This window comes from Rutilus rutilus, assembly GCF_951802725.1.
Source record: "Rutilus rutilus genome assembly, chromosome: 11".
Taxonomy (NCBI): Eukaryota; Metazoa; Chordata; class Actinopteri; order Cypriniformes; family Leuciscidae; genus Rutilus; species Rutilus rutilus.
In genome coordinates this window covers 26,594,295-26,609,508 of record NC_140216.1, presented here as the reverse complement: position 1 = coordinate 26,609,508, position 15,214 = coordinate 26,594,295, and the positions used below count along the sequence as shown (strand labels likewise).

The 15,214-nt window shown below is 36.9% G+C and overlaps 1 protein-coding gene across 4 annotated transcripts in view; it reads right to left on the bottom strand.

Moving 5' to 3' along the window:
* Positions 1-9,857: 9,857 nt before the first annotated feature.
* Positions 9,858-15,214, bottom strand: part of topaz1 (testis and ovary specific TOPAZ 1) — a 101,158-nt gene continuing 95,801 nt past the window's right edge. For all 4 annotated transcript variants that reach the window (XM_084424168.1, XM_084424169.1, XM_084424170.1 and 1 more), the window contains exons 17-19: positions 12,362-12,565; positions 11,821-11,998; positions 9,858-10,901 (exon numbers count right to left, since the gene is read on the bottom strand). In XM_084424168.1, the coding sequence (XP_084280294.1) occupies positions 10,691-10,901; positions 11,821-11,998; positions 12,362-12,565 (593 nt within the window). In that variant the 3' untranslated portion in view covers positions 9,858-10,690. The remainder of the gene's footprint in view (positions 10,902-11,820; positions 11,999-12,361; positions 12,566-15,214) is intronic.

Sequence of the window (15,214 nt, the reverse complement as noted above, 5' to 3'; positions counted from 1 at the left end):
TATCTTGTAATCACAATTTAAAAGCGATATGGGGTGATAAGAACCACAGTCTAGGGGGGGTTTATCTTTCCTAAGAATTAATGAAATAGTAGCTTGATAGAAGGTTGGGGGCAACTTAGAATTATGAAGACTCTCTAAAAAAAAAAAAAAAAAGCAACACAGGGCATAGTAATTTAGAAAATGCTTTATAAAAATCAGATGGGAAACCGTCAGGACCCGGGGCCTTGCCTGTTTTCAAGGAAGCAATCGCATCAGCTATTTCTTCAATTTGAATATCCTCATCCCAAAAAAAAAAAAAAAAAAAAAAAAAAAATTCAGTGTTTTCTCTACAGTGGGGAAATCTAATTTATCTAAGAAAGTTTTCATTAAAGATGCATCTTGAGGAGATTCTGAGGTGTACAATTTTCCATAGTATTGTTTAAATTGAGAGTTTATTTCTTTATAGTCAGTGGTAGTAATTCCTGAAGGTAACTTAAGTTGGGGCATCAAGCGTGATGTTTGCGATTTACAAATTTGGTAAGCTAACAATTTACCCGTCTTATCACCAAACTCACAGACACTATGTTGAGCTCGTAAAAACAAATTCTCAGCCTCTTCCGTCGATAACAGATCATATTTTGTCTGCAAAATCTGACGCTCTTTATAAAGGTTGGGAGATGGGTTCAATGAGTACTGAACATCAATAGCTGATATAGAACTAGATAATTCGTATTATATTCGAATAATTCGTATTCGTATTATTAGATAATAGCATTTTAAAGGAGAACTCCGGTCAATTTTAACATTGAGCTCATTTTTTTGTACATTTGGAGTGCTGTCAATACAGAGAACAACGACAAAAATCGGTGTTGCCTACACCGTGTTATCCCAGAGTTCTCCTTTAAGGTCTCCCAAATGGTAGAATAAGCCATACCCTGAGTACTATTGAGTTCAAGAAAAGAAGATATATTTGAGGAGATACATTTTACAAATTCTTTATCATTTTTTAGACCAGGGTTAAAGGACCATTGATGATGCTTTGGGGGTGCTTTTGGAAAGCTAAGTTCCAGAACAGCTGGTGCATGATCAGATATTACTATGCTTTCATATGAACAATTCTGCAGATATGGAAGAAGTTTGTTATCTAGAAAAAAAAAAAAAAATCAATTCGTGAATAGGAATGATGTACTTGCGAAAAAAATGAATATTTCCTTGCGGAAGGATTTAAAAAGCGAAATGGATCACGAATACCATAGCTATGCAGAAAAGATTGAATAATCGCTGCACATTTTGATATAACTAGAGATATAACTTTTTTCGAGGACCTATCAAGTCGTGGACACATCACACAATTAAAGTCACCGCCCAGGACTAATGAACGAGAGTGAAGGTCAGGTATACATGATAAAAAAGAGGTTATAAAAGGAAACATCATCATAATTTGGGGCATAGACATTAGCAAGAATTAGGGGGGTTGAAAATAATGTTCCTGTGACATATCTGCCCTTATGATCTGCAATTACTTGTGATACGGCAAACGGAGTGGATTTATGTACCAGAATGGCACAGCCCCTGGACTTGAACTGAAAATGTGAATGATAGACTTGACCCACCCAGTCTTTTTTCAATCTAAAATGCTCAGATGAACAGAGGTGAGTTTCTTGAAGAAAGTATAAGCAATTACAGTACAGCAAGTACAGAAAACTATAAAACAATACAAAAGAGCAATGGCCCAGTCTTGTGCTTTTGAGATGAACAAAGAAACGAGAACATATTAACACCTTTCAAGAACCCTAACGCAAAGACCCGCCCCCCACCCTCACTGCCACCCCCCGCCCTCACTGCCACCCCCCGCCCTTGACCTAAGCTAACACTCCCCCAACTGGAGCGTACATACCCTGAGGAAAAATCCCAATGTGCGTGCGAGATATTGTGATTCTTACCTCAGACGCATCTCCGCAAACAAATAACAAATACAGCGAATGTATTCTGATACAGATAAAATAAAAATTATAATCCTATATAATTATATAAATGATAATTATAATCAAAGAATAAATCCTAACATAATAAACCACACATCTGAGTAAAGTGCTTTCAATAGTCTCTGACCCAGAGAAAATGAGACATTATAAGCTCCAGCACGTTCATAGGTGTTCAAGCAGGTACAGTAGTAGGTGTTGTTTCACAAAAGCCAGTGCCGCGGCTGGAGTATCAAACACATGTTCAGCGCCGTTCTTTGTGATTCTGAAGCCGGTAAGACCCTTTAGACCGTACTTAACATCTGGCATGGACCTCAGTAGACGTTTAACTTCATAGTATGCGGACCGCTTCTTGGCAATCTCAGGCGGAAAGTCCGGGAAGACGAACAGTTTTGCCTCTCAGGGTTCGTACACCTTTTCCAAGGTCAAATTCAAGCACTTTTCAAGCACTTTCAAGGTCCATTTTAAAGCTTTTTCCAGCACCTTACACCACCGTAAATTACATACCAATACATAGTCAAAATTATTATTTTGTGTTTTTATCACATTAAAAGAGATAATGCTATAAACAGCCAAAATTGTGTTTCGTAATAGCAGAAGGAGCAGATATTTAAGCAAATCACAAGTTTTATTTTTCAAAATGTATCACTGTCTAAGTAGATAATGCCTATGAATAATACTTTTTCATTATATTAATGTCCAAATATTGCTTCCCAGATAATGTGATTTTCAGGCTGTAAAACGGAAAAAATTTCAAGGGCTGAAAATATGAAGACATAGGATTTGAACAGAAATATTTTACAGGCCTTGGTTTTGGGACACATTCTTGATATAGACAAGGTTTGAACAAAATCTGAGACAGTGCAACAACAACCACCTGTAATTGCATTTTAACCCAGAAGACTCTGACAGTGCACAGGCACCTGCCTGATAAATAGCCTATATTAATTGAAATAAAAAAAATGTATTTCATTGCCAAGACATACATTTATATACTGGAATAGAGCAGTGTAAATATTGCATAAGGCCATCCTCAACCTTACAGTAGGCTACTTGTATGACACTCCATCTGACACGATTTCTGTTCAGCAATCAACGATTGTTGTTATGCACTGGGCTAACGTTTGCAGGTTTTAATTTGCGGGTAGTTAACGTTAGTTACTGTGCTGTAGCCTAACTTTGGCTATGTTCACATATTCCACAAATGAACGTGACATAACGGACATGCAATACTAACATTACATTATCACCGCTGTGCTATGACACCCATTTATTTCAATGGCTTGCGCGCTGCGCGAAGACGTTTTGTTGCTGCATCGACCAAAGCGGAGCGCAGCATTGGCGAGCTTGCGTGCACGCCACGGTCAAAGTTAAAAATAGATCAACTTTTGCCGCTGCGCTCTGTGACAATTACCCGTGCGCCCAATAAAAACGGGGCATCCAAAAAAGCGCAGAAATCAAAATGAAAACTCCGCCTACTTTTGCTCTGGCCAGCGTAGCGCAAATCGCTCTGTATCTGATGGCTACATTTTATTTCTCCATTTAATAAACAAACTATTCAGTCAGATAGGTATTTGTTGTGAGAGAAATACAGTTACAATTTCAAGCATTTTCAAGCATTTTATCCAAAATTTAAGCACTTTTCAAACCTTGAAAACACAACATCAAAATTCAAGCATTTTCAAGGATTTCAAGCACCCGTACGAACCCTGTGTCTCTGAACTTAAGCTGCCCGCACCACGGCTCGCTTTTCGCCAAATATCCTCCTCCACGTCGGAGGCTACCCTCCGCAGGTTTCGGTGCAAGCGTATGATGCGCGCGAGCAAGGAGTGGAAGTTCAGAAAGATCAAATATCTCCACCAAAGCATCTGCCACGAACTTCGTAGGTTGGTGGGCCTTCCAAACCCTCCGGAATTGCCACCAAGCGAGGATTGGATCTGCGGGAACGACTCTCTAAATCGATGCACTTAGCTTGCAGTGAGGCGACCTCTTTCTGGAGAGAAACGACCGTTGGAGAGTGAAGACCTGTCATCCATTCTGAGGTAGCGGTCTCCAGGCTTGTTAAGCGCTCACTCTGGGTTTTGAGGTCTTCTTTGAAAGATGAAAATGTGTTATGCATTTCTTCTCGTATCAGGGAAATTTCGCCTCGAATTTCAGCGGCATGCGTGTCAAATTTGGCGTGAATTCCACTTTCAAGCCTGTTAATGGCACCCATAATCGCAACACCCTCAGGGGTGGAAAGTTCAGCCGTTTCCAAAGGCGAGCCGCCGGCAACAGCCGAATCGGCCTTCTTTTGTTGTTGCGTTTTAGAAGACATCGTTGGAACTCATACGACTATAAGATTACAACAATATTGTTAGAAGTGAAGTAAACGTCAAATACACGAGATGTAAAAAAATTAAATAAAAATATATAGCGCTGTATCAAACTATAAAACGAAACTTAAAAGCTGGTTTGCGGAGCTCCCGACTTATGCGCCCTCACATGGCAGATGCTAAACCGGAAGTCCTCCACCTAGTCTGTTGATCCGGTTTTCATAAAATTCGATTATGTGCATTATCTTTAGACCATGTTGGCAAAAAGTTATGGATTTTTTGTTGATAGACAAAACTGTTACCATTTAACGCATCAGTGAATTTGATGGCATGATGCCAAACTGAATCCAAGCAAGACTTTGCTGTATTTGATAACAAATTTTGTGTATGCCATTGTTACCCCACACAGACCAGACCACATCAATTTGGTGACAGAGCCACATATCACATATGGTCAAAAGTGATTAGCAATATAATCATATTACAAGTGATTGTAATTCTGATTTTTCAACCATTTTGCCTAAAATCATCTACAAATGTGTAATTGAAGTTAGTGTGCTTGGCCCCCTTAATTGATGCTTGCAGCTATATTTATTATTATCATCATTATTTTAATAAAAATACAAAATAAAGCCATAAGTGGCAATCATCATGGTCAATGCACTAATGATCTGTGTGGATGATTAGCAATCCAAATTAAATGGATCTTATGATGTGCTTTTTATATCAAAGTCTATCTTATTTAAATTTAGTTGAATCACATGTCATAGGATGTCACAGGACAATTTCAAAATGTGATGAATATATCCTTTGCAGCTCAAAACCTTATTTATCTCAAGCATTTATCTAATTTATTTCTATATGGGTTACCTGCCAACCTAGAAACAGAGAATTATACATGTGAAAAACCAATCATATTGGAGAAAAATGATGTAATGAATCATGTCACTTTTTCCACGCTCCTATTCTATAAAAACTGTTGTACTCTTTATGTCAAGTGGAATTCACTGAAATTGGTCCGAGATCCTCCCGGCCATGATTAAAGCATTTTCTAAGGCATTGTCTGGAATCTGTCTGGTTAGTGGAACAATAGAGGTTAGTGGAACAATAGAGACCTTATTCCCAAGTGATAGTGTTCATAAGGGGTGAGACTGACTCAGCAGAGTGTCAATTAGGAGACAAAATTAATAATAAATAAATAAATAAAAAATAAATATTATTAGGGCTGTCAAAAGATTAATTGCGATTAATCGCATCCAAAATAAAAGTTTGTGTTTACATAATATATGTGTGTACTGTGTATAATTATTTTGTATATATCAATACACACACATGCATGTATATATTTAAGAAATATTTGCATACATATACTGTATATATTTATATATAATTTATATTATATATAAATATAATTTTTTTATATATAAATTACACATTTTTCTTAAATATACATGCTTGTATATACATGCTTATAAAAATATATACAAGCATGTGTGTGTATTGATATATACAAAATTTTCAAAGTAATTTCTATTTGATTTCTCTGTGAAAAATGTTATGTTACTAGCTCGTTACCGAATCAAACTCAATATATTTTAAACTTTACCAGTATCGATATGCTAGCTTGATAGTGAATACTAACAGCCATGTTAGTTGTTTATATTCATAATGATAAAGTTAGGTATTTTATTACATGTGATTCTGACATGATGTCACTACATGCACTGCGCTCCATGTGTTTTTGGGGCGTGGCTTTGGAAGGAGCCCAGAAGGGAGGGGGTGGGAGTGAATAGAATAAGAAGCTGTGTTTATTGCAGCCCTGAGAGGACTACAGACACTCGATTTTTATACTCTCTTTTTCAGAGTACTTACATTTTAATTATATATTGGTATATAAAGACAGTTTAAACAAATTTTTTTAAACAAAAAAACTACCTACCCTGCCTTTAATTTATCCTGTCAAAAAAGTTGCAAAGATGTTATATGTCCTACAGATTTTATTAAATGATGTAATTTGTGTAGCGTGATCGGAACACCTCAGAGCACAGAAGAAATAAAAGCTCAACCTCAAGACAAATCAATTATTACAAAGAATAACAGCCACAGGAATAACCAGCTCAGGTCAGCTGGGATTTTGTTATCTCTGTAGAAAAAGCAAAATACACTCACCTCAACTGCTTGTGCATCACCTGTTTGACAGAAAGGACAGATTAGTAATTGGTTCAGGCTACAACATAAAGATGAGTATGTGCTTTTTCTTCAGAAACTAAGGTGAAATAGGATTTTACCTGTGGTATGTCTTTACAACATATATTCTCCCCGGGACTGAATCTGGAGTAGTTACACAAGAACGCCTGTTATAAAATGACAACATACGCATTTTTATAATACTTTGCAACGGGAGATAAAATTAGTCTGAGGTAGAATTTGGTTTCCGCTAAAATTGTTATGTTTTTATTTAATATTCCGGCGTTTACATGCAAGATAAACTTTTAATTTGATAAATACATATTGTACTTTTTATAAATATTAAAAGTACAAAAACATACCAGTTCAAGACAACTTCTATCTGCGCTTCATCAGGTCCGTCTTTACTTTCTTCTGTATGTATGTGAGGGTCCAAAGGTTCAAACTGATTAGGCACTGGACCTGCACTGTCATCAATCTGTTCACAATGCGATTCCAGTGGGGAGAAGTCCTCTACTTCCAGACAGCTCTCAGAACCGCTGTAACTGCTGCTCTCTGTATCACTATCCATCTCACCTGTGTGTGTGTCTGTCTCTGTGTCTGTGTCTGTGTCTGTGTGTGTGTGCTTTTTTTACACTCATACAACCAAAGTAAAAGGGGTATGGCAAAACTACAACATTCAAAAACACAGGACAGAACGTTTTAGTACATTGTGTTTCAAAGTGTTATCATGTTAGGCCTAAAAAGGGAAGTAAGGTTAGATGTTAGAGTTAATATTAGTTTGATATACAGTTTACTATTTTATCTATTAAAAATCCGCCACAGTTTCTCATGGTCAGAGTCCTTCAGGTGCCTTTTGGCAAACTCCAGGCGGCCTGTCATTAGCCTTTTACTGAGGAGTGGTTTCCATCTGGCCACTCTCCTATACAGGACTAATTGGTGGTGTGCTGCAGAGATGGTTGTTCTTCTGGAAGGTTCTCCTCTCTCCACAGAGAAATGCTGGAGCTCTGTCAGAGTCACCATCAGGTTCTTGGTCACCTCCCTGACTAAGGCCCTTCTCCCCCAGTCGTTCAGTTTGGCCGGGCGGCCAGCTTTAGGAAGAGTCCTGGTGGTTCCAAACTTCTTCCATTTACAAATGATGGAGGCTGTGCTCATTGGGACCTTCAATGCTACAGATATTTTTCTGTACCCTTCCCAAGATCTGTGCCTCGATACAATCCTGTCTCGGAGGTCTTAAGACAATTCCTTGGACTTCATGGCTTGGTTTGTGCTCTCACATGCACTGTTAACTGTGGGACCTTATATAGACAGGTGTGTGCCTTTCCAAATCATACCCAATCAACTGAATTTACCACAGGTGGACTCAGGTTGTAGAAACATCTCAAGGATGATCAGTGGAAGCAGGCTGCACCTGAGCTCAATTTTGAGTGTAATGGCAAAGGCTGTGAATACTAAGGAATGTAGCCTACATGTGATTTTTTCGTTTTTTATTTTTAATAAAATTGCAAAGATTTCAAACAAACAAAATATCTGTGTTTACATTAATTCCCACCCAAGATGATTTTCGGTGATCGCTTTACTATGCACATGGTAGACCCTGGTTTTGAATGGCTGTGTTATTAAAATTATTTATATAATTCACGACAGGTGGTCATATTTATTTGCCAGCATGGACAAGATAACAGCTGCGCAAAATCTGACGAAACAGATATATAGTCCGAAAATAATTTTCCTTTATATACAGCTCAGATCTAGAATTCTGAATTGAAATAAAGAGAGAGAGAGAGAGAGAGAGAGAGAGAGAGAGAGAGAGAGAGAAACCTAATAGTGAAATATGTTGGTTTAAAGGGCCCCTATTATGGATTTTTGAAAATGACCTTCCATGTAAGGTGTAACATAGTGAAGTGAATGAAAACATCCTGCAAAAATTTGGTTGGTTGGTTGTGCTTGCAATGGAGGTTCAGGTTGAATAACTAGTTCTTCCAGTGTTTCATCATCGGACTCGTGCTCGCATTGATATGGTAAAATCAACGTAATTGTTTGTTACTGTCTTTAGTTTACAGTGTAGGAAGCCTCAGGACAGCTGACGTTGTTATGGCAATGGGCGTTTTTGTTTTCGACATGCGCGCTGTATGCGTAAACCAATCACAACAGACTTAGCTGTCTGGCCAATCAGAACAGAGTAGCTCGCGGAAAGGCGGGATTTAGAGAGATTGATTCATCGGACGAGTCGTTTGAGAATTGTTGAAAATGAGGTGATGTGCAAATGTATATTATGAGGAAATTAAACAGTTTTTTTTTTTTTTTACCTTTGATGCATATAAACCTGTTGTAGGAGACTCCAAAACAACATTAGGAAACTTTAAAATAGCATAATAGGGGCACTTTAATTACAGCAAAGTTATCACCACATTGCTGAGAAATATAATGCATCTTTCAGTAGTGAAGCGGTTTTATTTATAAAAGTCATCGGCAGAGGTTGAAAACCAGCTCCTGAATATTTCTGTTCACACAATTTATTTTCTTTACAAAGATAAATATAAAGTTCCCAATAAAAAGCTGTGAGCCAGCAAATACAAGCACATCTGCCTCAACATTAAAAAACTATCTTTGTGAATAAACGTGTCGTCCTCGCCTTGTGGTGGCTTGGAATTCAAAGTGAAATCAGATATGTGTGTTTAGACGGTCAGATGTCCAGATATCGGATATGTATCTGATTTAAAACAACATTTGGACACAATCGGATCTCGTGCGGATTTTTGTGTTTACACATGTGCAACAAATTCCAATCTGTGTCAGATGTGAGTAAAAGATCTGATTTTTTTTGTGCCAGTGTAAACGCAGCGTTTGGTGCAAGGATTCGGAGTTAAAAAAGAAGCAAAGACAGAAATAGACTATATTAGAAAATGAACTTCGAATTTACTTTTCCCTGCAGTTCCTGTTGCAGTTTTGAGTGGAAAAAAAGAGTGGAGTAGTTACTTTTATATATAAATTTGTTTAGAGTGAGCTAAAATGAATTTGACTTTTTTTTTTTACAGCAGTTGTCAATTTGTTTATCCTTCCGATTTTTGAATTGACAATATTAAATTAAATAATGTATTAATGCATTTGCATTACCTAAGATATAAATTGTGTAAATCTTATCCAAAAACATATTATGGCTAAAAAAAATTATCATCTTATTTTGTGCACTATCATGTTATAGTTTTTTGGCAGACTACTTAAATTTAAAACTTTTTTTACTGTAAATTTAGAAACATATATGCTTATTACCAAGCTACAAACCATTATTTTAAGACATACTCCTTCAAAAATGAATGTTATTTTCAAGTTCGAATGAGCAAATAAGAAGTTGAATTTGCATTCCATTTTCAAGAAATTTCCAGCATGATTTCACACAACAAATTTTTCCTATTTATTGTCTTTACATATTTGACACCCATTTGTATGACTAATTTTTATTGTGAATATAGTATTGACAGCAAAAAGAAAGAAAAGTTCCACTTGTCCACACAGACACACAAGGGTCATCAAATACAGCAACGTATTCTCATTTAAGATTTTGAAAAACAAAATAAACATTGATTTGTCTGAATGTAAAAATGTGGGCAAACTATTATAAAAAGCAACTGACTTTAGATTGGTATTGTATTAATTTTCAATTTATTTGTAATAATGTTTCAGTTAAACTGAACAAACTGTGCCCAAACTGTAACACACAAGTGCCTTTCAGAGCTACCGTGGTCATATGATTTACACTAATCACAAATTTATTTGACAGTTTCTAATTGGCAAGACAAATGGTAACAGTGAAAGTAACTCTGTTTTGTCAAGTCTTTAGTAGAAAAGAATGGAAATATTCACAAATGCAACACTATTTTAGACAATTTGTTTACATTTGGGGCCAATTTATTCATTTATTTTTCCACAGGAGTTTATAGCCTCAGATGTAAATCTCTAGATTTCTTGGAAGTTTCAGGATTTTTTAAATTGTTAAGAACATAAAACTAAATATTCTGAAAACTTTTTTTTCTTTTTACTCAAAACAAAACAGTCTTGTTTTACAACGTTTTAAACAACAAAATATATAAACAACCACCGCAAAAAAAATTGTGCAACCAGTTTCAAAAAGTCTCAGTTTCAACAGTCCGAAACATGAATTAACCTTTGACCAGACTTTGAGACGTTTGTTACATCTGGGACTGTTTACAAGCATGTGTGTGTGTGCTAGCTTGCCCAAATCTCTTGTGCCCACCGCTCATTCTGTAAAAACCATTTGTGAGCAGACCCACGGTCCAGTTGAAACAGTTGCTCTTGGCTTTGATTGACAGCTGTGTAGCGGATGCTCAATTTGGGGTTTGGTATGAGAGCCGCAGAGAGGAGACGACAACCAGCCGCCAAGTACACACTCTCCGTTACATCCTTGACACCAGCATGCCTAAACCAAACAACTTACATACTCACAAATCATGACCAAACAACATTCAAGCACTTACAAGTGGGGTTGGGAATCAAAAATCGATTCCAATTCTGTAATAAGATACTTTATGCAAGGAATCAGATACTTGGCATAAAATTACAATTTAGATTCTGCTTACTGATTTATATGGGCACGTTTTAACTTGATTTTAAACCATTCAGAAGGACGCGAAAGAGAACTCAATTCCGCAATCATGCGCTGTTATGCGAAAGAGAACTCAATTCAGCGATCATGCACTGTTTTCTGTGCACACACATCTGAAGCTCTTGAATAACTTTTGTAACTTTAATAAGGATTAAAGGAAGACTAAGCAGTGTTATTTTACATTTGATTTCAATTTCTGTACCTGAATACTAGACCTACCTGAAAAACACTTAAAACACTTTTTGTGCTATTGCTAATGTTTAATTATTCTTATTTTATTACTGACTATTTACTTGTCTTTAATAATATTTGAAATTTATATTAGTTGGGCTAGTTGTTTCTCTGAGGTATTTTTGTTAAAACTATAGGCAAAAGTTCCTGTGTGTTCTGTGTTCTACAGTGTTCAGTAGGCTGCTAAGAAATTTTGTACAAAAAAAATATTTTGCAAAAAGACACTTCATATGTTTGATATCTAAATGTATGACTTAATTTGTTTTACCTTATTATAATCGAAACTGGGAATCGATAAGCAAAATCGGAATCGCAATTGCTAAAACTCAAACAATAACCAACCCTACTTACAAGCAAAAAACAAATCTGTAGTTTTGCCTTTGAACTTTTAACATGTTGCTATCTCTCACACACACACACACACACACACACACACACACACACACACACACACACACACACACACACACACACACACACACACACACACACACACACATACCGTCTAAGTGTAATGAGAAGTGACTGGGAGGATCCAGCAGGGGCCAGTAGGTTGGTATTAATAAAGGTAATGAACATCTCAAAGGCCAGTGTCATCTCGATTTCGGTGAGGCTACACGGTAGAAACAGACTGTCTCTTTCGCACACCACTGCAGTGTAAAACCCTGCTGACCGAGCACCTGGAACACATAAACAAACATTATACAGGATATGCAGTGCATCAGTGACATGCTGAGCACTGTGGTATTTAAAAGCGGGTGGGCTTCTAAACATCAAATGCTAGACCCCCAAACAAGTGAATCTTTAAGGCCCCGATATACTTCAAGCAAAATCAAAGAATGAACTGGTGTGACATCATATCGAACAAATGGGTCAGGATGATCGCTAACAGTATACCACTGCAAAGGTATTTTGAACTACTTTTTACCCCTAAACGAAGAACAAACAAAAAAAAACAAAAAAAACTTCGCTGTGAGTATATCGAGGCCTTTAAAAACTAAAGTTCGGTTGAATTTGAAACATTGAGGAGTTATCTGACTCACGTTTAAAAAGGGCCCTGGCACGGCTCCAGTTGTTCTGCTTGCCCAGTTTATGGATGAGGTTCTGTAGCTGAAGAGTTTCAGGCACCATACCATGTATTAGCATGAACTCAACAATATCTGCTGCAACAGGTAATGTCTGCTTTATCACACACAAGCGCAGATGAGCACTGAACATTTCAGTATAGTCGTTTATCTGCACACCATCTGGAAATGTGAAATAAAGTTGAAAAATACTAAAAGAAAAATACTAATATATTTATTTATATAATTAATCAGCATATTATTAATCAATTTAATTAAATGAACAATCAACTGGCAGTCCTAACCATAATAGACTAAACTACAATGAATGTCTCTTCACACACACAAATACATCATTTAATGCGTCCTTGCTGATTAAGTTAATTTCTCTGAAAATAAAATCTTGTTACTTGTATAAATCTTGCATAAAAAGAGTATATGAAACGTTTTCATTAGCAAGAATCAATGCATTTGTTTTTACAAAATTTTAAGCAGTTTAACAAAGAACAACCTTACAAACACCCTAATGAACAAGTCAAGGATGACACTATACTTTATACTCCTTTTCAATTATGAAATGTTATTATGTGCTGAATCATTAATATTGTTTTAGGAAGATACATAAATTTGTCATCAATTGCGTACAACTTGAACACTAGATGGTGCTATGGAGTTCTTTTAGTTGTGAAATAGCCTACACAAACACAATTGAGTTAATTTCAAGAGTATAACCAGTAACAGTAATGTAACAGGTGAGCTATCCTTTTAAGTATCCAGTTTTAAGCGGTTTTAAGTATCCTTCTTCACCTTCTCACAACATTAGCCATATTTGACTACTGCTGCTGTATTTCTTGTCAAAAGCGTTGTATTATAAATGAGCGCACTGGCAAGCGCAGATATGGCATTATGTAGACAGCTTCTTTGATTTTAATCGAGTAAAGTTTTGTTGCATCGCAGTGCACAACTGGTTTGTAGCGCAGATGTAGTTTGACGGAATTTGTGTGTCGAGTTAAGGTGTTTATTTAGCCTTCATTTAGTGGCCCTTTCATGTTCACATGCAAGAATGTGCTTACTTCACACACAGCTCTCTGAGCGCGAGAGAGAAATGCAGTATTTCCTCTCACTAGTTGTGAAATTACAGTCTGAAATAAATATTTCAAATTATTATTATTTATGGCATTATAAGGGGGGAGCTAAATGGTAAAATTATGCTCATCCCTCAATCGCGAGCCAAAATACAGGCCCCAAAAATATCTTTACCTGGCATCCAAGTATCGATACAATGTCCCTACGCAAAATATCGCAACACTATGCTGTATCTATTTTCCCCCACCCCTAATAAATACTGTTCTTTTGAACTTTCTATTCAAAGAATCCTGAATAAAATGTCATCTTTCATTTCATTTTAAAATATATTAAAAATGGAAAGTGTTTTTAAATTGTAATATTTCAAAATATTAGTATTTGTACTGTATTTAAATGCAGCATTGGTGAGCATAAGAGACTGCTTTCAAAAACATTAAGAAAAAATAAATAAATACTGAACCCAAACCTTTGAATGGCAGTATATGTATGTATGTATGTATGTATGTATGTATGTATGTGGGCGTGTGTCAGTGTTTCCCACACAGACTAATTTGTGGCGGTGCGCCACAGAATCAACACCGGCCGCCACATATTGCGTTTCATTATTATTAATATTATTATTATTATTTTTAACGCTATTTAAAACACACAGCGTATTCGTTCAGCTGCATTTCCTTTCCCTGCTCTCCCTCCGTCTCTCTGTCTCTCTCACATTCACACGTACGCATATATATATATATATATATATATATATATATATATATATATATATACATACACACACATCGTTAGCTGCATAAAGACACCTGTCCACCCCATACAATCAGTAAGAATCCAACTACTAACATGGCCAAGACCAAAGAGCTGTCCAAAGACACTAGAGACAAAATTGTACACCTCCACAAGGCTGGAAAGGGCTACGGGGAAATTGTCAAGCAGCTTGGTGAAAAAAGGTCCACTGTTGGAGCAATCATTAGAAAATGGAAGAAGCTAAACATGACTGTCAATCTCCCTCGGACTGGGGCTCCATGCAAGATCTCACCTCGTGGGGTCTCAATGATCCTAAGAAAGGTGAGAAATCAGCCCAGAACTACACGGGAGGAGCTGGTCAATGACCTGAAAAGAGCTGGGACCACCGTTTCCAAGGTTACTGTTGGTAATACACTAAGACGTCATGGTTTGAAATCATGCATGGCACGGAAGGTTCCCCTGCTTAAACCAGCACATGTCAAGGCCCGTCTTAAGTTTGCCAATGACCGTTTGGATGATCCAGAGGAGTCATGGGAGAAAGTCATGTGGTCAGATGAGACCAAAATAGAACTTTTTGGTCATAATTCCACTAAACGTGTTTGGAGGAAGAAGAATGATGAGTACCATCTAGGGTTGTAACGGTATACCGGTATGGCGATTTATCACGATATTGGCATGTACGATTATCATATCGTAAACATTTGCTAATCCACGGTTTTGAAAAAAAAAAAAAAAAAAAAAATTAAACCAGATCTCATCTGCGCATATGCAACTTCTTTTCACTTGACTGCTTAGACTCCACCCAATACATGTGCAGCAGACAGAGGCTGCGAATTCGAATCTCCTTTTCCCCCGCCGAAAACAAACACTTTTGTCATCTGAAAAACGAACGCGGGATTTTCCTCGAAGATGGATATCCAGTTTAGAGTGCTGATCGGGAATTTTTCTGTCCGAGCCCGGCCCGCGTCCGACAGAGCAGTAACCGAACCCGACCCG